At 43.9% G+C, this 22,639-nt stretch overlaps 1 protein-coding gene across 1 annotated transcript; it reads left to right on the top strand.

The window, feature by feature from the left end:
- Positions 1-1,228: 1,228 nt before the first annotated feature.
- Positions 1,229-22,217, top strand: LOC124606064 (facilitated trehalose transporter Tret1-2 homolog). The gene is made up of 5 exons (XM_047138026.1): positions 1,229-1,375; positions 1,797-1,995; positions 6,371-6,594; positions 14,760-14,912; positions 21,554-22,217. The coding sequence occupies exons 1-5, from the start codon at positions 1,229-1,231 to the stop codon at positions 22,076-22,078; spliced, it is 1,248 nt and encodes a 415-aa protein (XP_046993982.1). The 3' UTR covers positions 22,079-22,217.
- The last annotated feature ends 422 nt before the right edge of the window (positions 22,218-22,639 follow it).

Below are 22,639 nucleotides of genomic sequence, written 5' to 3'. Positions count from 1 at the left end.
CTATCAGTAGAAAATATCGTTAGCGAACTATCTTATAGTGCTGCTGATCATTCTACCTCGCAAATGCTTACAGCATTGGCAAGCTATTATATTTCCTTGAGGCCCATCGGTTGTTTCTTTACTTTCTGTTGAGCGGTTCCCTCCCATGGATGTTCAAATGTTCAAATGAGTGTGAAATCTTATGGGACTCAACTTCTAAGGTCATCAGTCCCTAAGCTTACACACTACTTAACCTAGATTATCCTAAGCACAAACACACACACACACATGCCCGAGGGAGGATTCGAACCTCCACCGGGACCAGCCGCGCGGTCCATGACTACAGTGCCTTAGACCATTCCATGGATGCTATGAGATAAATCTTTATCGAGTCAGTCACGTATCTGCCTACATACTCAGTGCGATCGAATCTCGTTAGTGGAAGCAGATGTCAAACAGTGTGAAACGCCTTTCGAAGGGAGGAAGACGGAATCTACTTGCTGGCCTCCATCTGTTGTATGCAAAAATGTATGAACAAAGAAGATTGTGTTTCAGATGGGCGGTTTTCTCTTGGGGTTGATAGTTTTGTGCTACATGTCAACGGGCAACATTAAGTTTCAGTGACAATGTTATCAACGATGCCTGAGCTGCAGACAGGGACTGAATCGAGACAAGGTACAGTGAAGTGCTTTCACATAGAAAGATTGCTGATGACCATAGCCTCAGTCAGAGTTATAGTAGCGACGGGATCCAAGATGTTCCCAATGCAGGTGCAATGTGAAACAAGGTTGATGGTGTAGCGTGGTGTAATCATGTGACTCAGTCGCTGTTGGCTGTAGACTCCATGGAATTTTCAGAGGTGGTGTGATCTATGGTTCAAATGGCTCTGAGCACTATGGGACTTAACATCTGTGGTCATCAGTCCCCTAGAACTTAGATCTACTTAAACCTAACTAACCTAAGGACATCACACACATACATGCCCGAGGCAGGATTCGAACCTGCGACCGTAGCAGTCGCGCGGTTCCGGACTGTGTGATCTATGGTCCTCTGCTAGAGATGGGATGTGAATTGGGGCTGAGAGTGTAGCATACTTCCGTGTGGGCACGTCACTACTTTTCTTCGTAAAAAGTTTGGTGGTAATGGCATCATGATGCCTCAACAGGGTGCAAGATGTGAACTAAAGTTATGGGTGTAGCGAGGCGCCATCGTGCGGGCATGTCACTGCTGTCCTTAGACTCCATGGAAGATGGCGATGGGATCTACGATGTGTCAACAGGATGTGGGATGTGAACTGAGAAAGAGGGCGTACGGCGTGTCACTGCTCTCTTTCATTGAAGGTTTGGTGGCAATGGGATCCATGATATCTCAACTGGATGCGGCGTATGTATTGAGGGTGAGGGTGCAATGAAGTGTACTCGTGTGAGCCGGTCGCTACTGTCCTTAGACGCCACGGAACGTTCCACAGCGACTGAAACCATCACTGAAGGTCACATACGAATTGAGCCCGGTGGTGTAGTGAGGTGCTCTGCTGTTCTGAGATTCCAGACAAGTGCGACCACTGGAGGTGCGATGTAAATCGAGGCTCAACTTGTAACAAGGTGCTTCGCTTTCAACAAGCAGGTCAGTGGTGTCCTTGGACTTCGTGGAAGGTTTGGTGACGATGGAATTCGTGGTGCCTCAACTGGAGGTAGGACGTGAATCGAGACAAATGGTGCTCGGGTGCGTGCAGGTCGCTGCTGGCCGTGGGCTCGATGGTGGGCTCGCTGCCCGCGGGCCGCGTGGCGCAGGTGGTGGGCCGTCGCCCCGCTCTCCTGGGGCTGGCGCTGCCGCTGGCCGCCTCCTGGGTGGTCATCCTGGCGGCGGGCGGCGCCGCGGCGCTCTACTGCGCGCGCCTGCTGGCGGGGCTCGCCGTCGGCGGCATCAGCGCCGTCGCCCCGGTCTACATCGCAGAGATCGCGCACAGCTCGGTGCGCGGCACGCTCGGCTCTTTCTTCCAGCTCATGATCACCATAGGTAAGTTCAGTTGCATTAGTACTTCTGCACTACTTGTCATTACAATAGCTACACCAAGAAGAAATGCAGATGCTAAACGGGTATTCATTGGACAAATATATTATACTACAACTGACGTCCTGAGAAATCAGTACCTAGAACAACCACCTCTGGCCGTAATAACGGCCTCGATACGCCTGGGCATTGGGTCAAACAGAGCTTGGATGGCGTGTACAGGTACAGCTGCCCATGCAGCTTCAACACGATATCGCAGTTCATCAAGAGTAGTGACTGGCGTATTATGAGGAGCCAGTTGCTCGGCCACCATTGACCAGTCGTTTTCAATTGATGAGAGATCTGAAGAATGTGCTGGCCAGGGCAGCAATCGAACATTTTCTGTATCCAGAAAGGCCCGTACAGGACCTACAACATGCGATCGTGCATTATCCTGCTGAAATGTAGTGTTTTGCAGGGAGCGAATGCAGGGTAGACCCACGGGTCGTAACACATCTGAAATGTAACGTCCACTGTTCAAACTGCCGCCAGTGCGAACAAGAGGTGACCGAGATGTGTAACCAGTGGCACCCCATACCATCACGCCGAGTAATACGCCAGTATGGCGATGACGAATTCACGCTTCCAATGTGCGTTCACCGTGATGTAACCAAACATGGATGCGACCATCATGATGCTGTAAACAGAACCTGAATTCATCCCAAAATATGACGTTCTGCTATTCGTGCACCCAGGTACACCATCGCAGGCGCCCCTGTCTGTGATGCAGCGTCAAGGGTAACCGCAGCGTGGTCTCCGAGCTGACAGTCCATACTGCTGCAAACGTTGTCGAACTGTTCGTGCAGATGGTTGTCTTTCAAACGTCGCCATCTGTTGACTCAGGGATCGACACGTGGCTGCACGATTCGTTACAGCCATGCGGATAAGATGCCTATCTTCTCGACTGCTAATGATATGAGGCCGTTGGGATGCAGCACGGCGTTCCGTGTTGCCCTCCTGAACCCACAGATTCTATATTCTGCTAACAGTCATTGAATCTCGACCAATGCGAGCACAATGTCGCGATACAATAAACCGCAATCGCGATAGGCTACAATTTTTTGGGGGCCTTACTTGTTTCGCTATTTTGTACAAGTCCTTTCTTCGTTGTGAAATAACTCTAGTATCTATAGTGCTCCAATGTTTCTTTAATGTTTGCATTACTACATTTAATTGCTTTTTTACAAAAACTGCTTTCAGAAATATGTTGAACTTAAAGTTAATATTAGGTTCATTGCAAACTCATCCAAGTCAACATTTTACAAGTTTTCTTTAAAATTTTCATCTGCTTTTTTATTAATCAGCCTCATTAGTTTCTTAGAGTGTTTTCGAACTGTACAAGGAACTAAGTCATGTAATGTGCCTCTTTCTTATTTGTACCGCTGATGACACACAGATGTATGGACGATCGAAAGATACCCGACTCCAGATGCCTACTAGATATGGTTCCAGCTGCAATGATCACTAGGAAACTGGTTGAGTAGGACCTGCTACTCGCTGACACTAGTAATTCCAGTGGGATGCAAAAACAACTGTCATTGACAAAGCACGACACTCGTGGCTGGTTCTTGTAGGTTAGGATTTGACTGCAAGAGGAACACCATTCTTTGTAACACCATTCTTTGTAGACACGTTGCACTGTCTCCATTGATACAGCAAGAAGTCAGGCAACTCTCTCACGTCGTGGTCATGGGCACGCTCAAAAACGATAGCTCGTTACTGCCATTCTGTCATGCCTCAACGTCAACACGTCTTACTGAATTTATTCCTTACCAGTGATTGGTACATACACACCACTCCAATACGATGGCTTGACTCATTAGTGGAGGCTCATATGAGTGTTTGGCAAAAGTCCTACACGATTTACAGCTTTCCAAAGGGATTAGTGTGCTCTTTTAATGGGGCCCGTTCCTGAACGTGCTGCGTTTTTAGCATTTTCTTCCCCTGACAGTATCACTGATATATAAATCAGAAGTAGCTCAAAATTTTACAAACAGTCAGGGTTGTTAGTCAAATCACTTCTGAGAAAATTAGGAAGTTATCTGTTATAACGTGATGTTGACAACAATATTTAGTAAAGGCTGAAGCCAATCTGTGAAAAATAATTTACTATGAGAAATATATTTAATAAATAAGATAACTAATGACACTCATCATCATCATATCTTAGAATTTTCTGAAAATAATAGGCAAGGGATGTTTAGAAGTTCCTTCTAATTATATGTGCCAATTATAGGGAATTTAACTTCAGTCATTTAGGAGAAAAGTGTACCGGAGTGACAAAATTAAGGTTTTCAGAAAATCTCAAAAGATTTACAATCTGATTAGCCTACCAGTATGCAAATTAAGAATATTCAAGCTTCATATTCCTCTTGGTCAAGTGTTTCTTTACCCTCCACACCTTTCCCTTCGTTCTTTTATTTATCCTAGTCTCCTTGGTAAAAGATTCGTTTATTCACAGCCAATCAATTACTGTTACAGCAGAAACCATATTCCTTTCAGCCTGTATATCTAATTTTTTCTGAACGTGAATTCTAGAAATTATATCATATTTTAAAGTTTTTATTGAATCCATTACACCTATCTCCAACAGTGTCAGCCGACAGATACAGTTTCTTGTTTTCGCTTCCCTATGCAGCTGTTGACGCTTTTTATCGGGATTCTGTGAGAGACCGTCGAGTTATCTCCTAAGAAGATTTAATTTGTCATATTTCTTTATTTATGCTTAGTTGCCGCTATAATAGCACGGTAAGCTTGTGAGGGTATTGTATGCCAGTACACCCAATTTCTGCACATGACTGTTGAACCAACTGTTTTGTATTATTCGATGTTGCTTCGAACTGGATTATGGTCCACATCTGAAAGCTCAAAAAAGTAAGGCAAAGAAGAATACATCACATATCATGACGCATTTTAACCCTTTCGTGGGCAAAATTATTGAGCAGTTTTTTTTTTTTTTTTTTTTTTTTTTTTTAGTGAATGGAGAGCAGATCATACAGAATATCAATTTGCTCCAACTGTGAAAGTGAGGTCACACAACAAGATGGGAAGTATACTTCCCACTGCCCTTCCTTGGAGTTAAATGACAAGAACAATTTTTTCAATATATGTCATATTTATTTGATAAATTTACTTCTCTTGTTACAGTGATTGTTCGCAATTACTTTCCATGAAATTTTCTGAAACATGGGTCTATGCAAAGTGGTATTTGACAACATGTACAAACACAGCGAGTGCTCTTTTCCACAGCTTTGGTGCTACAATGACGGCACGTCCAGTAGGTTTCTCCTAAAATGGGTTGATGCTCCCCTACAGCCACATGACGAAAATCTTCAGGTACTTTACCCCTTTTTGCCAGGACAGGTTTTTGTCCAAGCCTTTTTTGGGATGAGAAGCCAGCGATCAATTGTCTGGCTAGATGGATCCTGTATGTGACCTGATCATGCTGTCCACTTTCTCTTTTACTTATTTTCCACAGGATAAAACTTTCACTGCAGCAACGTCCACCAGGAAATAAAATATTCTGTGCCACCATTTTACAGAACGTCTGCCAATAGCATACCTTTCTCGTAATTGATCAAACTTATCGACACCACCCATTATTTTGTTGTATTCTGCCACAACTTCAGGACAAGAAATCTCTGTACTAGTAACATCCTTGTTTTTCCTTTTCACTGTGGCTGTTCTCGTGGGTCATGAATTGAGGACAGGAAAGTGACTGGACGGTTATCCATCCATTTTACTGCAGTAATGGCTCCTTTTGTTTCAAACTGGTATTCCCCTCGTTCCAATTTTACGTTTTTCATACGTTTGGGTAAATACTATAGCTTTGAGGAAAAAATCACAAAATGTCACGCAAACAGCACTGAAAGGTTCCTCTACAGAGCACCACTCAGCTATACAATGCCTCTGCCCGAAGGTACAGCAAAAACGGCGGGAACTTCCATTGGAAGTAGTACCCTATACTGTTCACTAGGTGGTAGCACCGTATAGAGCCGGTAACTGTGAATCCCACGGGACTAGGAGCGAGTTCATTGTAGTGGGAAGCGTTTCCCACGGCTCGCGAAAGGGTTAAAAAGCCAAAGTGGCGTGTCACCGGTACAACTTCAGTTCAAACTAAATATACGAAAATATGGAAAATGAAAGTGTCCATGAACTACATATTTTGGTAATCGACATGAAATACTCTTTTCTGAAGAGCATAATTTTTTCAAATATTTAGTCATTTTTCACGAGCAGTTCTCCTTAACAATCAGACTATCATTTTGTATGGTGAGCTTTTTACAGACCCATGTGGTGTTAACGAAGGGGCTGCAAGTACTCTAGCGGGCGCTGCCGACAGGTGTGCTGTACACGTACTGCGTGGGGGCGGCAGCGCCGTACCACGCTCTGGCGGGGGCGTGCCTGGCGCCGGTGGTGGTGTTCTGCGTGGCCTTCTTCTTCATGCCGGAGACGCCGTCGCACCTGCTGACGAAGGGCCGGCGCCGCGACGCGGTGCGCGCGCTGCTGCGGCTGCGGGGCGCCCAGTACGACTATCGCGACGAGATAGCGCTGCTGCAGGCCGAGGTGACGTGTTTACACACACATTTCTACGCCTCTGCAGGTCGCCTTTTGTATCTACAACTACAGTAGCGTAAACAGTAATCGCCCTCACTTCATACGCAAATAAACAGATACACTTACAGATAGACTAGTTTTCACATTTTTTCCATGAGATATAGGGTGTAACAGCTGTAAGTGCAGGTATTTCTAAAGGTGACTGAGGACGGTGTACCGAACATTACATTACTGTTTACTTCATTTGCAGATTAATAATTATAATTATAGCCATTATCAGTCAAATGTTTTTGTGTTGGTTAGTACCTCCTAGTTTACGTGGCAAGAGGAAGCCTTTAATGTTTATTTTCCCCTGGGTAGCGGGCCAGGTGTTGAAGTGTAGATGCACGGAAGCAAAAAGGTTAGGCTATACTGACAGGTGCTGTACTGAGTGGTGCAGTACGACCATGCAGGATACATCAGGTCGTCAAATTTGTGATGTGTTTGTAGGAAGACTGTTCGATGCAGAAAAAAAACTACCGACAAATGTGTGCTTATATGAAGATACCACACACAAAAATAACTGCACATATACCAATTAACCTGTATCCCATTCCAAAATTAAGTTAAAAATAAATTCGGCTTACTGGTTCAAGCTAATCGAGACTTCTCCATTAGTTGTAAGGCAAACGTCCCTACGAAATATTGCTAATTGGTATTCTCGCTTCCCCATTATCAGCTCACTTGGTGTCTAGCCGAAAAGTCTCTGACTCTATAATAAGTCAGAAACTAGCATTCCATTATCTTTAAGGGGAGAAAGTTAAATGTAAAATACAAAAGTATTCATATATAACCTGCCTAGATTGCCACTAAACGCTACAGATTTCTCTTGCCACATTAAAAGTACGACGGATAGTTAAACGTCTGGCTCATAACGGGGTCGTTAGGTCGTTAGAGACCGAGCACAAGCTCGGATTGTCCCAAGAGTGCGAAGGAAATCAGCTGTGCCATCCCGGAATTTTCCTGAAGCGATTTTGGAAAATCACGGAAAATCTTCGTGTGTATGGCCGGACATGGATTTGAATTGTCGTTCTCCCGCATGCGAGTCCAGCCTGCCAACACCATTCCCCATGTCACGTTAAGTGAATCTACTGGTTGGATGGAGTGATTCACGGAAACTTCAAGGTGGCAAGTCAAACAATCTTATTTGGCCGCTCCACTCGACGATTCCACTTCTCTTACTATCACCATTCCATTCCTCTCAGTAACAGAGAAAAATGTCTGTCACTAATCCTTGACAGTAAACTACACTACTGAGCATTAAAATTGCTACACCACGAAGATGATGTGCTACAGACGCGAAATTTAACCGACAGGAAGAAGATGCTGTGATATGCAAATCAATAGCTTTTCAGAGCAATCACACAAGCTTGGCGCCGGTAGCGACGTCTACAACGTGTTGACATGAGGAAAGTTTCCCACCGATTTCTCATACACAAACAGCAGTTGACCGCCGTTGCCGGGTGAAACGTTTTTGTGATACCACGTGTAAGGAGGAGAAATGCCTACCATCACGCTTCCGACTTTGATTAAGGTCGGATTGTAGCCTATCGCGAATGGGGTTTATCGTATTGCGACATTGCTGCTCGTGTTGGTCGGTATCGAATGACTGTTAGCAGAATATGGATTTGGTGGGTTCAAAAGGGTTATACGGAACGCCGTGCTGGATCCCAACGGCCACGTATCACTAGCAGTCGAGATGCCAGGCGTCTTATCCGCTTGGCTGTATCGGATCGTGCAGCCACGTCTCGATCCCTGAGTCAACAGATAGGGACGTTTGCAAGACAACAACCATCTGCACGAACAGTTCGACGACGTTTGCAGCAGCATGGACTATCAGCTCGGAGACCATGGCTGCGGTTACCCTTGACGCTGCATCACAGACAGGAGCGCCTGCGATGGTGTACTCAACGACGAACCTGGGTGATCGAATGGTAAAACGTCATTTTTTCGGATGAATCCAGGTTCTGTCTGCAGCATCATGATGGTCGCATCCGTGTTTGGCGAAATCGCGCTGAACGCACCTTGGAAGCGTGTATTCGTCATCGACATACTGGCGTATCACCCGGCGTGATGGCATGAAGTGCCACTGGCTACACTTCTTGGTCACCTCTTGTTCGCACTTTGAACAGTGGACGCTACATTTCAGATGTGTTACGACCCGTGGCTCTACCCTGCATTCGATCACTGCGAAACCCTACATTTCAGCAGGATAATGCACTACCGCATGTTGCAGGTCCTGTACGGGCCTTTCTGGATACAGAAAATGTTCGACTGCTGCCCTGGCCAGCACATTTTCCAGATCTCTCACCAACTGAAAACGTCTGGTCAATGGTGGCTGAGCAACTGGCTCGTCACAATACGCCAGTCACTACTCTTGATGAACTGTGGTAGCGTGTTGAAACTGCATGGGCAGCTGTACCTGTACACGCCATCCAAGCTTTGGCTCAATGCCCAGGCTATCAAGGCCGTTATTACGGCCAGAGGTAGTTGTTCAGGGTACTGATTTCTCAGGATCTATGCACACAAATTGCTTGAAAATGTAATCACATGTCAGTTCTAGTATAATATATTTGTCCAATGAATACCCGTTTATCATCTGCATTTTTACTTGATGTAACAATTTTAATGGCCAGTAGCGTTTATATAAAACAAAGAACAAAATAACACATCTTTTAGCTCATCACGGGGCTCAGTCTCCGGTTAGGAAAAATTCTTCTCATTCTCTTTTCCTTTGTTTTCTCTTCATAAACGGTACATATCTTCTCATTGATAATATTTTTTTATCTCTGTGTGGTGGAGTAAAACTTTTATCACATCATAATCACAGTTAGCAAGTACATAACTTCCTTCTTGGGGAATTTGTATTATTCTGTATGGTGCAGTATATAAATACTGCCATTTCTTATTTAAGGTGTTCTTTATTGATGCCTTTGGATGGTTTCTCAACAATATTTCTTCTCCAACAGCATAGGTTATTACCTTCTTCACATTTTTATCGAATTTTGTCTTCCGTAATTGAGCGTAATGTTGAAGATGTAAGTAAACTTTCTTCGAGATCTCCTCCTTAGTGAGATTGTCATTTTCAATTTGTGGCCATCCCTTTAACCGGTCTTGAGAATGATCCTTCCCATACATCACTTGGTTAGGCGAATATCCTGTAGAAGTATGAGGCAAGTCGTTATAAATCCTTTCAAATTCTGATAACCACTCGATCCAATTTTAATGTTGATTCTGGTATATGTACGTAGGAATCGATTTAATTCGCAGAACAATCTTCCGATTGGATTCCCACGGAGATAATAACGTGATATATATATAGTTAATATTGTATTCCTTCATAGTCGCCATCCAGATTCTGCTGGTGTAATAGGCAGCATTGTCTGTCAATATCATCTTCGGTTTTCCAAACTCTGTTATGAAATCATTGACAAATTTCTTTAACACAGGACACACATTTAGATTCCTCAAAGGATACAATTTCACATACTTCGAAAAAATATGGTAGAATGCCAGAATATACTGAAATCTTCCACGAGCAGTAGGACATGTTCCACACATATCACATGATACCAATGTTAAAGGTTGGTGTCGTATGATTGGATGTAATTCAATTTTTCGGCAATAGTTGATGGGTTTAGTTTTCTGGCAAATCTTACATTTCCTTAGAATGTTACTAGCCAAGCGTTCTAAATTGGGATGGTAGCAATATTAGGCTAACTTGGCTTCACATTTTAAAGATCCAAAGTGTCCCCACTTCAGATGTGTATACCACAGTAAAGATTCCAGTTGTTCCTTTGGAACGCATACTTTGCATGGTTCAGCATGAGTTTTTCTTCGAAATAATATATTAGATTGTAAAGTATATAGACTACTCGAATGATTCGTAGCTCCTTGGCTGATTACATCTCGAATAAGTTTCCAATAAGCATCTTGTTCTTGCACCTGCAACATGTTGTGACACAACTTTGAAATTTGTTTCTCACAAAATGCAATAGACAGATTCATTACTTTGAAATCTAAAGTCTGTTCCTCAAATGCTTCATTATCCTGCCTGCTAGGCAAACGAGATAGAGCATCAGATTCACCGTTGTCTTTACCTTTTACATATTGCATTGAAATGTTATATTCTTGAAGTAACAAGACCCATCTGGTTAATCTTGAGTGAAACATTCTTCCCGTTAAAATATAACACAAAGCTTTATGGTCACAAAATATGGTTACTCGTTTTCCATAGACAAAATATCTAATATTTTTAAGCGCACATACCACAACTAGTATCTCTAACTCTGTGGTACAGTATGCCCTTTCACATTTAGAGATGGTTCTGCTTGCGAATCCAATAATCTTAATGGTATTCATACCGAGTGGATCATCCATTTGGAAAAGCGTAGCGCCTAGGCCTGTTTCGGAAGAATCAGTGGCAATGTAAAAATCCTGTTCAAGTTTCGGATAATTAGGCGTTAACTAAAGCGTCTCGGATTTTGTCAAACGCTTGACTGCACTCACGCATCCGTTTCCACATGATGTTCTTTCGTAATAAGTGTAATAAACATTCTTAGCTGATTAATTGATTAGGCAAAATCGTCGAAAAATGAAGCTAATCCCATGAAAGATTTTAATTCCTTTTTTTTTTTAGGATAGGGACACACTTCGATATTACTCATTTCCTTAGGATTCGGCATAATACCGTCCGGAGAAATTATATGTCCTAGGAACTTCAGTTGACTTCTGGCGAATCTACTGTTACTGCATACTCTAAAAATTTCGCAACTACTTTTTCAAGCAGATCGAGATGTTCCGCCCATGTTTCGGTATCGATCAATAGGCTGTCCACATACAAGGTAACTCGTCCAAGTACAATGTCTAGCGCAGATATAAATACACCTTCACTGATATTTAGTCCAAATGGCATAACAGTGAGTTGGTAACTTCTGCCCAGAAGAATAAAAGCAGTATACTTTCGAGATTCAATAGAAATTTTCGTTTGCCAGTACGAACTTCTCATAATGGTTCAAATGGTTCAAATGGCTCTGAGCACTATGGGACTCAACTGCTGAGGTCATTAGTCCCCTAGAACTTATAACTAGTTAAACCTAACTAACCTAAGGAGATCACAAACATCCATGCCCGAGGCAGGATTCAAACCTGCGACCGTAGCGGTCTTGCGGTTCCAGACTGCAGCGCCTTTAACCGCACGGCCACTTCGGCCGACTCTCACAATGGATGTCTGGAAGTGGGCACCACAGAGTTTCTGAATTCTCTCATCTAAGTTCTCAGGTCTTATCTGTACCATTATGATTATCTTGTTTACCTCTCTGGCGTGTAGAAATAATCTACTAACGATGGGGTAGTTTACTTTAAATGTTTCCAAGTGCTCTACCGAACATCAGCTGCACGTCAACTACAAGAATATCGAGAACACTGATGTTATCGAACACAGCCATGCAAATAACCTAAGGAGTTATGCAGCCTCTCAGGGAAATACCGTCCAGGGCTGGAAAGAAATCCAGTGCGCCGGGGGACCTCATCCTAGATGTGGAGGAGGCCCTGCCTGCGGCAGTCGAGGATGCAGAGTGCAGATGTCCGCCAGTTGTGGCTTACGTCTGCACCAAAGAGGTCTGTTGCTTGGTTTCTGAGCCCATCGTTCGTTGGTACGCTGGCGCAGGTGGTGAAGACTGCTGCCCTCGCTCGCAGAGTGCAGAGTTCACAATTTTGCAGCATCGTTCCAAAAATTGATCGTCGTCCTCTCGTTTCGAGCTTAGTGTCTCAACCGCGCCTCCGTCGATTCTGTGACAATCGTGGTTGCAGGTTTCTGATCCTGCGTTTTGCGGTGGGCGATTGTAGGACTCCCTTGATATGTCATGGGTGCAGTACAGAGAGGAAGCAGCTAGTGGGACCTGAGGTTCTGCAGCTGCTTTCGATGGTTAATCGACAGGGGAAATACAGCCTCAACGAAACTATCTCCTGATATCCGCAAAAACGTAAACGACCACATTCCATAGCAACCTTCAACCACTTCGACTTTACGTCATCAATAAATTATTTAAAACAAAGAATTTCGTAATGACACAATATTACAATGTGTTGTTGTTGTGGTCTTCAGTCCTGAGACTGGTTAGATGCAGTTCTCCATGCTACTCTATCCTGTGCAAGCTTCTTCATCTCCCAGTACATACTGCAGCCTACATCCTTCTGAATCTGCTTAGTGTATTCGTTTCTTGGTCTCCCTCTACGATTTTTACCCTCCACGCTGCTCTCAAATACTAAATTGGTAATCCCTTGATGCCTCAGAACAAGTCCTACCAACCGATCCCTCCTAGTCACGTTGTGCCACAAACTCCTCTTCTCCCCAATTCTATTCAATACCTCCTCATTAGTTATGTGATCTACCCATCTAATCTTCAGCATTCTTCTGCAACACCACATTTCGAAAGCTTCTATTCTCTTCTTGTCCAAACTATTTATCGTACATGTTTCACTTCCATACATGGCTACACTCCATACAAATACTTTCAGAAACGACTTCCTGACATTTAAATCTATACTCGATGTTAACAAATTTTTCTTCTTCAGAAACACTTTCCTTACCATTGCCAGTCTACATTTTATATCCTCTCTACTTCGATCATCATCAGTTATTATGTAACAATTTGAAAAATTCTACGAAACTATTAGGCATTTGACTTCCTTTATTGTGAGAAACAAACACGAAATTTCATTGACACTTACGCCATGTCCGTGCTACTTCGACGACCTTCCACCTATTTCTAAAAAAATATTAATTTTTATGGAATATTCTGTCGGGCCTTGGAGGAACATTGACATATTAACAACCTGAATACAAAGTATTAATCTCCCACAATGATATTTATTAGTTCGCTTCGTAGCCCATCGTCAGATATCTGAGGATTACCTAAGAAGCCGGGAGCCGGTTGATAACGAACTGATAAATGTTATTGTGGAACATTAGTACTTTGTATTCAAGCTATTAAATATTAATTTGGTCTGTCACATCAGTTGTGCCTAACTTTTGTACACCCAGGTTTCCATTTTTTTTTCTTAAAGATTTTAATAGTTGTTCCACATTCTCTCACTGTCCCTTAGCTTTTAAAACGTCACGTATACGACAGCAGAGGAACACGATGCAATACGTAAAATGTATGAACTAAAGCTTCAGAAGCTACTGTCGCTGAAAGCGTTCTAGGCGGCTCACATGAACTCCGTAACATATAGCTCCTCAACGTCTGAACTTCACGCTCGTTCAAAACTGTCCATACCACCCGAACCAGAACTCTGCAACGAATAGAGGGCCTGCGATTTCTTATTGGCATCTTCCCGCAACAAGACAGTAATCCATATCATAGGAGTGTAGCAATATTAAGCTAAAAAGGACTATTCCGTTTTTATCAGAACATTTTAGAACGGTAAATTATTATCTCCAATACTTCAATTGATAGATGGGTGGCGAAACAGTACTTTTATCCAGAAGAAGTTTTTAAGATAACGATGCAATTAAAAATTTCAGTAAGAGCACTCTGCCCATTTCGCTATTTTGGAGTTGCACAAAATTCTGCTAGAAGAATGCTTATCTATTATTGGTTTTCTTTTGAGTTTTTGGCACAGAACGTGGGCAGACACTACTTAGCCGGATGTGAGTCCCTTGATACTCATCTCAAATACGAATGAAACTGTAAATATCAGGGTGGGTCGATTGACAGAAACAGTAAAAACGAGAATTAAAACATCACACGTACTCGGCTGCACAATTACATGTAAGCGGTATTCCACCTAAAGGACAGAGCGAGGTGGCGCGGTGGTTAGCACACTGGACTCGCATTCGAGAGGACGACGGTTCAAACCCCCGTCTCCGGCCATCCCGTGATTTCCCTAAACCACTTCAGGCAAATGCCAGGATGGTTCCTCTGAAACGGCACGGCCGAATTCCTTCCCCATCCTTCCAAATCCGATGCGACCGATGATCTCGCTGTTTGGTCCCCTCCCCCGAATCATTCAACCAACCACATAAAGGACAAGCTGCGGAGTTCTTGTCCACCCAGTACTTCGGTAAATGTAGCGCACAAGGCTATACAATGACGTGCAGGTTGCAATATGTGGTGTGTGCGGCTGCTCAGGTGGACGAGTCGTCGCGACGCAAGGCGTCGGTGCGTGACGTGCTGCGCAGCCCGGCCGCCAGGAGGGGACTGCTGCTGTCGCTCGGCCTCATGGCCATCCAGCAGCTCAGCGGCATCAACGCCGTCGTCTTCTACACCTCCACCATCTTCAAGGTGAGCCCGCTCCTCTCAAGCTCACGCCACAGTACTACACTGCCGTCGCGAAGTCACGCACATGAAAATAAATGTGGGTGCAAACAGGAGACGCACTGCATTCGTTCACGCTTGGTCCACAAAGTAAGTTCCATTTGGTTATATAAAACAAACGTGTATAGGTACAGAAAAAATATTTATGAACCGTGAATTTTAATTTTCAAAATCTTTTCTTAAAGAATTTACTTTATTTACTAGCGATTCACCAAGAACATTAACACATTTAATCACACTAGGCGAGCGTGGAAGTAGTTTCCAGGAAGTAACTGAAGGAAAATAAAATTGTCTTTAACAAAAGTGAATTTTATTCCTAACAGCCTTTTCAAAAACAGATTTAAAATTACAGTCAGAAGGACCGTCTAAATCAAGTTACAATTATTCAGAGGCAGAATTTTTGTTTTTCGGTAGGAGCCTTCGGGCTGAGAAGCTTCCGCCCTCTTTCAACACGGCCGTAGTCACGACCGCTCACAACGAACTCTGAAAAACTACACTGGAGCAAATCTGCAACACACCAGATTACGTTAAACTAAAAATTTTAACAACTCACACAAACACATTCACTATGCACCCCGTAAGAGGGATAGAAACGGTACAAACACTCACACTAATAAATTATTTGCCATCAAAAGTGCAATTTGGTTTTAAAAGGGATATTACGGTGGAAGGGTGGCAACTTTATAAAAATGACTATTTAAATAAAACCCCATGAAATTCAGACTTGCACAAAGAGTACAACATGCTCTACGTTACACATATACCGCCTCGCAAGATGATAGGCAAGATAAAAACATATTTCAGGAATTCGGCCTTTACCTTAATTCTATAAATTCGTTAACACCGAATCCGACAAACATGACAGGGGCAGCTATTAACGTACGGCAGACCGACAGGCAGACAGACAGACACTAACTGCCTAACAAATGCGGACGAGAGACAGACGAGCAGCCTGGGGACAAGAGACTGATCAAGAACACAAGTAGAATTTAACAAGTAACTGTAACAACATATCACTAATCACTTATCTTCTAATAACTGCGGTTTCTGGCAAAGACCTGGCGCAGCACCCCCAAAACGCTCTCCCGAACCATCCGCTGCCAGCCACTTCAACGGACGCAGGAAGGTGCGCCGATCTCCTGTCTCACAGCGCCACAGCTCGCTCCGGCCAGACCGATGTCGTGGGTTGATTCCTGTTGCTTCGCGTGTTGGCCGTGAATCCTCTACGCCTCGCTATACGGCGCGGCCCACTGGATTGACATGGCGACCTCACATGCGCCGACGCTCCAGGCGGACAATTCATCTTGGGTCCCAGTGCGCGACCGACCAACCGATCGATCCAACTGCCAATGCCCATTTCCCGAGCAAACTCGAGCAGACTGGCGGCCTAACACATACTAGCACTCCGGACGACCAACAGACACTAACCGCCTCACCAATGCGGACGAGAGACAGACCCAGACTAACTTGGCTGACCAACTGACCACACTGGCCCAGACTGACAGACGGCCCTGGCTGACCAACTGCCTCAGACTGACTGACTGACTCTCCGAGGTTTTTTTTTTTTGATGAAGATAATAAATAATAAAAGATACAAGTTGGCGATAAAACCGGTGACTTAAAGGTAAAATGGCGGAAAATTGTGGAACTTAAAACATAAAACAAAGGGTTGATGATGCTAATAAAATACACAGGAAGCAGAAAAATAAGACTCACCGAGCTGATAGCGCCCCTTAAATGCACGTGAACAGGCAACCTTTCCGCTTTCCCACCAGAGGGAGACACCAAAGCTGCGATTACCACAGCAGCGCCACCGCCAGAAACGGAGGGCGACTGCTTCTCACAACGCGCTGCGGCGCGCTCTTCAAAACAGCAATTTATTTATTTATTCTTTTTTTATTTTTACCACGGCTCAATTTATTGTACAAAAATCCACAACTTCAAACTACTTTTCTACATAGCTTCCGAAATTTTGTAGCACTTGTCATAGCGTGACACTAGTTCATATATGCCTTCTTCATAGAAGGGTGCCGCCTGTGTATTGTGCGGGGCGCAATTTCCTAATGGTTTCGCAGTAACGGTGTGCATTCATTGACTGGCCTCGTGGTAAGAAATCAATCAGCAAAATGCCTTTTCAGTCCCGAAAAACGGCGCATATGACTTTTCGAGAGGTCAAGATTTGCTTAGGCTTAACATTCGTTGGGGATTCCACTGATTGTCGTTTTGTTTCAGTGGTGACGTACGATACCCAAGTTTCATCCCCCGTACTATCCGAGAAAGAAAACCATCCATCGCCTTCTTCATTGTAGCGTGCCAAAAACTGAAGTGCATTGCCCATCCGTTGTTTTTTGTGTTGTTCAATATGAATTTTGGGGACCCAACGTGAGCAAAGTTTTCGAAACTTCAGATTTTCAGTACCAATTTCATGAATTAGTGATCGTGAGATTTGCGGAACTTCCATATCAAGGGCACTAAGTGTAAACTTAAGGTTGTGTTTAATCTTCTCTCCAATTGTGTGAACCAGTATATCAGAAACCACAGACGGGCGTCCACTTCGTTCTTCATCGTGCACTTGATCACGTCCTTCACTGAACAGTCTGCCCATCTTCTAACCATTGAATCACTCATAGCATTTTTTTCGTCAACCTCGCAGATTTGCCGATGAATTTCCTTTGGTTTAACTTTCTCTGCATTTATAAAACGAATCACATATCTGATGTGGTGTCACCGCCAGACACCACACTTGCTAGGTGGTAGCTTAAATCGGCCGCGGTCCATTTAGTACATGTCGGACCCGCGTGTCGCCACTGTGTGATCGCAGACCGAGCGCCACCACAAGGCAGGTCTCGAGATACGGAATAGCACTCGCCCCAGTTGTACGACGACTTTGCTAGCGACTACACTGACGAAGCCTTTCTCTCATTTGCCGAGAGACAGTTAGAATAGCCTTCAGCTAAGTCAATGGCTACGACCTAGCAAGGCGCCATTAACCATTTTAAGATAGAGTCTCACTTGTATCATCAAGGAATGCTGTATTCACATGAAGGATTAAAAGTTAAGTATTAAAGCAGCTACGTACTTTTCTTGCTACCATTCATTACGTATCCTGTTTCAGACCTCTATCTAGCCTACGTGAGATTACGCGTGCCTTTCGGCTACTTCAGTGTGGCGTAGCTGTCTTGTTACGCCACAACATCTGATTTCACACGCGGCGGAATTTTCAATTACGGCTGACATTATAAAGAAGCACTACAAAGCACACATCGGCAGCAGCGATCTGAAAATGGCGTACATGTCTTCTCCTTGAGTCAGAGTAACTGCCGCGCATGCTCGGAACTACTTACTTTGTGGACGACCCTCATATCTGTAGCCAGTCTCTTGTGTCGATGAAACATTGGGGGAATTTCACCACGACATACGACTCCTCACCCGAGAACTATTTCTACAATAAGAAAATAAGTAAAAGAAGTGAACTGATTCACTGTACCGTCGGTTCCTGGTAGAACATTTTATACATTATCAATGAAACAGGCACGACAGTGGTGCAATATTCTACAACATTTATTGTTGTACATACCAGTTTTCGGCTGTTGGGCCCCCATCAGGTACAAAGATAAATACAGTATATGTGGTTGTTGAATTTTATAGGTTCAAAAGCTTTAAACTAATGCATTACACAGTATCGCAGTTTGTTTTCAAAAATGACAGTTCATAATGTTTGATTTTGGACTCAAAAGCAGAGGAATTATTTCAGTGAAGATGATACGCAAAATTATTGAACTTAAACAAAATATGTGACACGTTAAATAATGAACTATATAACAAAACAGAATAACTGTTCTGAAAAGGAAAGAAATAATAATATTTTAATGATAACGTAGTGTAAAACTATTGAATGTAGACAAAATATCTGGTACATAAAATATTGAGCTATCTCGCTAATTACAGTGCACTGTTTTAAGACACCACGAAATTTCAGAGCCAAACATACTGTATTTATCTTTGAACCTGGTGATGTCGGAAAAGCCGAAAACATGTTGGTAAAATCATAAATATCATAGAGTTTTACACCATTGTTGTGTGTGTTTTAAGGATAATTACAGTAGCGCTCTACCAAAAAAGTACAGTTCAGTAATTATGGTGCACTACATAAATGTAGTTAATGGTAGGACTAGCGGTGGTATTGGTAGCACCGGTAGGGAAAGAAAAATAAATGAAAGAGAGAAACTGGGAGCCGACAACTTCTCTTTGTTTTTTTGCTTGTTTGGTCTTTTGTTTTGTACATCATTAGAACGGCACATCATTCACTGTTAGTCCAGTGTCAATAGAAAACAAATTGCATTTTCTAAGTAATAAAAATTACTTGATCGCGTAATTTCTGCCCTTTAATGCGACCAAAGCAATTACTTTCGATACAAGTACAGTTTACATGTACAAACACAAGAAATTATGTATAATTATCGTTATTTTGTACTCAGCAGAACGTTCTTCATCATGATCAAAGGCAAGAGTTTCCTGTTATTATAGATAAATGCGAAAGTTGTTTGTGAAAAACAGACACACGTTTTGTATAAGCTCGGCGAAGTATTCAAGCAATATTTGACACATTTTGTTATTGCAGTTTTTATATTTTACCATTTTCCTGAGGAAATTGATAAATATGTACTGTGTTCTTTATTTTTACTAGAACATTCCTCTGTTTCGCATTACAAATCAACGACTTTCGAATAGAACCTGAATTAAACATTGACAGTTTCATTATGAATACTGTTAACCTTGAAGTAACAGACAGGGGGATAACTATGTAGAACAAATATGTTCTGTAGGTTGCCTGGCTCTTGATACACTACTGGCCATTAAAATTGCTACACCAAGACAAAATGCAGATGATAAACGGGTATTTATTGGACAAAAATATTATACTAGAACTGACATGTGATTACATTTTCAAGCAATTTGGGTGGAAAGATCCTGAGAAATCAGTACCCAGAACAAGCACCTCTGGCCGTAGTAACGGCCTTGATACGCCTGGGCATTAACTGAAACAGAGCTTGGATGGCAATTACAGGTACAGCTGCCCATGCAGCTTCAACACGATACCACAGTTCATCAAGAGTAGTGACTGGCGTATTGTGACAAGCCAGTTCTTCGGCCACCATTGACCAGACGTTTTCAATTGGTAAGAAATCTGAAGAATGTGGTGGCCATGGCAGCAGTCGAACATTTTCTGTATCCAGAAAGGCCCGTACTGGACCTGCAACATGCGGTCGTGCATTATCCTGCTGAAGTGTAGGGTTTCGCAGGGATCGAATGAAGGGTAGAGCCACGTGTTGTAACATATTTGAAATGTAACGTCCACTGTTCAAAGTGCCGTCAATGGGAACAAGAGGTGACCGAGACGTGTAACCAATGGCACCCCACACCATCACGCCGGGTGATACGCCAGTATGGCGATGACGAATACGTGCTTCCAATGTGCGTTCACCGCGATATCGCCAAACACGGATGCGACCATCATGATGCTGTAAACAGAACCTAGATTCATCCGAAAATATGACGTTTTGCCATTCGTACACCCAGGTTCGTCGTTGAGTACACCATCGCAGGCGCTCCTGTCTGTGATGCAGCGTGAAGGGTAACCGCAGCCATGGTCTCCGAGCTGATAGTCCATGCTGCTGCAAACGTCGTCGAACTGTTCGTTCAGATGGTTGTTGTCTCGCAAACGTCCCCATCCGTTGACTCAGGGAATGAGACGTGGCAGCACGATCCGTTACAGCCATGCGGATAAGATGCCTGTCATCTCAACTGCTAGTGATAGGAGGCCGTTGGGATCCAGCACGGCGTTCCGTATTACCCTCGTGAACCCACCGATTCCATGTTCTGCTATCAGTCATTGGATCTCGTCCAACGCGAGCAACAGTGTCGCGATACGATAAACCGCAATCGTGATAGGCTACAATCCAACCTTTATCAAAGTCGGAAACGTGATGGTACGCATTTCTCCTCCTTATACGAGGCATCACAACAACGTTTCACCAGGCAACGCCGGTCAACTGCTGTTTGTGTATGAGAAATCGGTTGGAAACTTTCCTCATGTCAGCACGTTTTAGGTGTCGCAACCGGCGCCAACCTTGTGTCAACACTCTGAAAAGATAATCATTTGCATTTCACAGCATGTTCTTCCTGTCGGTCAAATTTCGTGTCTGTAGCAGGTCATCTTCGTGGTGTAGCAATTTTAATGGCAAGTACTGTATATGCTCACTCAGTTTCTAGACAGTTCATCACTTCCGGTTTTTAGGGGAATCTATTAAGACACTGATGGCACATGTAAAGAAAGCAATCATTATGAGGTTACGTCCGTAAGGTATCTAACACCTCAAACTTACAGGTAATGCAGGTATGATCTTAACTGAGTAAAGGTACTATGAAAACTACCGTAGTCTACACTTGCTTATGACGGTCTACAGTAACATACGGACTGATGACGTCAGAGCTCATAGTCATTTGAACCATTTAGCCAAGTCACATATGGTAGTTTCACAACTCTACTCATAATGTGAAAGAAGTGCCTTTTTCTTAACAGACTTGTCCATTACCCCGCGTTGCAGGAGGCCGGCAGCTCGCTGTCGCCGTCAGCGGCGGCGATCGTGGTGGGTGTGGTGATGGCGGCGGCGACGTTGGCGTCGTCTCTGCTGATGGACCGGCTGGGGCGGCGCGCGCTGTTGCTGCTGTCCACGGCGGTGATGGCGGTGGCGCTCGCGGTGCTGGGCCTGCACATCCACCTCGCCCTGCAGGGCGTCGGCTGGCTGCCGCTCGTCTGCGTCTGCGTCTACATCGTCGTCTTCTCGCTGGGCATGGGGCCCGTGCCCTGGCTCATGATGGGCGAGCTCTTCAACCCGGAGGCCAAGAGCATCGCGTCCGCCGCCTCCGTCTTCACCAACTACCTGCTCGTCTTCGTCATCACCAAGACTTTCGAACCCATGTCGAGCGCCCTCGGCACAGCCGTCGTCTACTGGATCTACGCCGGGCTGTGCGCTGCTGGCGCCGTCTTCGTCTTCTTTCTGGTGCCCGAGACTAAGGGAAAGACTATGCAGCAAATCCAGGAGATGCTAGCCACAGGGAAGACCTCGTGACCCCCGTCTCATACCGTACCCAGGATTCACATAGAACAGTGAACAAGAAAAAGAGTATCTCGCTGAACGAATCATCGTAGTTTACAGGATGAGTATGAAATGCCTACTCTCTGTTCTGCGTACCAAGCCAATACAGACACACTTGCCATTATTTCGTACTTCATTTCTCCCATCAGTCGCATGTCACTTGTGAGTAGGGTGTTTAGGTTATTGGTAACGCCACGTAGCGCTCTGTATGAAAATCACTGGCTGTGCTGTGTGCAGTCTGGTTTGCATTGTTGTTTGCTATTGTAGTGTTGGGCAGCTGGATGTGAACAGCGCGTAGCGTTGCGCAGTTGGAGGTGAGCCGCCAGCAGTGGTGGATGTGGGGAGAGAAATGGCGGAGTTTTGAGAGCGGATGATGTGGACGTGTGCCCATCAGAGAGAGTAAATTTGTAATACTGGATATCATGAACTGATATATATAATGACTTTTGAACACTATTAAGGTAAATAAGGTAAACACATTGTTTGTTCTCTATCAAAATCTTTCATTTGCTAACCATGCCTATCAGTAGTTAG

This window comes from Schistocerca americana, chromosome 3, assembly GCF_021461395.2.
Source record: "Schistocerca americana isolate TAMUIC-IGC-003095 chromosome 3, iqSchAmer2.1, whole genome shotgun sequence".
Lineage (NCBI taxonomy): Eukaryota > Metazoa > Arthropoda > Insecta > Orthoptera > Acrididae > Schistocerca > Schistocerca americana.
The sequence above is the reverse complement of the archived record's forward strand: the minus strand, read 5'-3'. Positions and strand labels throughout refer to the sequence as shown.

Bases quoted from the DNA above. Each gene is read 5' to 3' on its own strand.
- LOC124606064 (XM_047138026.1), top strand. From the start codon at position 1,229: ATGGCGATGGGATCTACGATGTGTCAACAGGATGTGGGATGTGAACTG. The intron at 1,376-1,796 runs GTGAGGGTGCAA...CCCGCTCTCCTG, and splicing joins ATGCGGCGTATGTATTGAGG to GGGCTGGCGCTGCCGCTGGC. The intron at 1,996-6,370 runs GTAAGTTCAGTT...CGCTGCCGACAG, and splicing joins CCAGCTCATGATCACCATAG to GTGTGCTGTACACGTACTGC.